General features: G+C 66.8%; 1 protein-coding gene across 2 annotated transcripts in view; it reads left to right on the top strand.

Annotated features, from left to right (window-relative positions):
• The window catches only part of LOC107158740 (pseudouridine 5'-phosphatase), a 67,810-nt gene that overhangs the window by 46,625 nt on the left and 19,277 nt on the right, over positions 1–1,908 (top strand). Inside the window, exon 4 of one of the 2 annotated variants that reach the window (XM_048797394.1) lies at positions 59–237. In XM_048797394.1, coding sequence (XP_048653351.1) covers positions 59–182 — 124 coding nt within the window. In that variant the 3' untranslated portion in view covers positions 183–237. Of the gene's footprint in view, positions 1–58; positions 289–1,908 lie in introns of those variants that run through there. The other variant, XM_015505234.2, reaches the window with a different exon arrangement.

Raw genomic sequence — 1,908 nt, forward strand, 5'->3', positions numbered from 1 at the left:
GCAGCCCTCCCCCCCAGGCGAGCCGTCCCCCACTCTGGGGTCTCTGTCCTGCTCACAGGGGCCGAGAAGCTGATCCGCCACCTGCAGAAGCACAGCATACCCTTCGCCCTGGCCACCAGCTCGGGGACCACGTCCTTCGAGATGAAGACCGGCAGACACAAGGCCTTCTTCGGCCTGTTTGACCACATCGTGCTGGGGGACGACCCCGAGGTGAGGGGCGGCAAGCCCCACCCCGACATCTTCCTCACCTGCGCCCGGAGGTTCTCCCCTGCGCCGCCCCTGGAGCAGGTAGGCTGGGTGCGGGCTGCGAGGGTCGCCGCTGTGGCTGCACCGAGCAGAGCCACGTGGCGCCTGCTGAACACCAGGGCTTGGTGCCTGTCCCTGGCCGGCAGCCGGTGAGGTCAGAGCTGCGCCCCAGTCCCCAGTGACACTGGGCCAGGCCCACAGTGGACACCCCACTGCCCGAAGGGGACAGCGTGGGGGGGGGGCTCCCTGACGTGGGCAGAGGGCATCCCTGCCCCAAGCAGGGCTGTCACCCTCCCTCAGTCAGGGCCACTCCCCGCAGCACTGGTCTACCCAGGGAGTCCCCCGGCCACCCCAGCCTGTCCCCCAGAGTTCCGAGGAGCTCAGCAGGACCCTGCTGCCCCAGCTACTTGAGAAGCCACTTTCTACTGTGCAGAGGGCTTTGCTCCTCGGGCAGATCCGTCCATCCTGAGGTTGGACTTGAGATGTTTCCCGGGGAGGAGGCAGCTGGGCAGGGGCACTGCAGCCCTTCAGGGCCCTGGGCCCCTCCGTAGACCCATGAAGTCCTCAGGAAGCCACACACTCTGCCGGCCTCCTGGTCCCAACTTCTGGGAACTCCTCCTTCACGACACTTGGGAACAAAGCCTCTGCCTTCTCTTGGTAAAAGAATCCCGCAGTCCCCAGTCACCAGCCTGCACGGCGGAGGGAGGGAACGCTCTTCCTCCCCGACAGAGAGACTGGGTGAAGCATGCGACCCCAAGGCAGGACAGTGAGGCGAACCAACCCTGGGAAATAGGGAGGGTCTGCCTGGGCGCGGCTGGAGGAAACCAGGTGCTGGGTTGGCTCAGCAGGGTGAGGGCACGAGGAGGAGGTCAGTGGTGACACGGCGGCAGGCTGGGGCACAGCGAGACCCTCACCCTGCAGAAGCAGCCGCCGTTCAGGCGTGCCCCTTACCGGGGGCTGGGGACGGGGGCTCGAGGAACAGTCAATCACCAGAGGACGGCCCGGACTCCTGTGGCCCCCCAGGAGCACTCTGAGCTGAAGTGGGGGACGCCCGGTTCCTGGGACACTCCAGTCCCCCTCGGCCACCAGCGCACGCCAGTCCTGAGGGGACCCGGTCCTGACAGATGAACATCACATTCGTCCAGGCAGGGAGCAGGCGGGAAGTTTAAAGAGGCCACCTCTCTCCTTCCCCGAGGGCAGGGGAACTTGCAGGGCGCTTCAGACACGTACAAACCAGCTGAAAAGTGACCCTAACCCTCCAGGGCTCAGCCTCGTGGCTGTGGTCCATCCAGGGCCTAGTGGGAATGGCCCTGTGACTTCCTGCCGCGGCCCTCCAGGGTCCTTCCCGGGGACCCCGCAGGGTGTTCAGGGACGTGTTGGGGGCAGCTTGGTCCAGGTTGTGTGGGCGCTGTGTGAGGGCGGAGGGACGCGGCCTGCCCTGGGTCCAGGTGCAGAATCCCGTGTGGTGGCCAGGCCAGGGTCACAGGGGCGCGCACACCAGTGTGTCCAGGAGACTGGGGCTGGGGAGGCCCTGGGACTGCACCGTCGTCACTGTCCTGTCCGTGATGGCACGTGACTGGTCAGAGGAGAGGAGCCCTTCGTGTGGAAAGGGCTAGGCCAGCTCCCAGGCTCTCACCCCGGGGCACCGTGTGGGCGCTGGGC

This window comes from Marmota marmota, unplaced genomic scaffold (genome assembly GCF_001458135.2).
Source record: "Marmota marmota marmota unplaced genomic scaffold, marMar, whole genome shotgun sequence".
Lineage (NCBI taxonomy): Eukaryota > Metazoa > Chordata > Mammalia > Rodentia > Sciuridae > Marmota > Marmota marmota.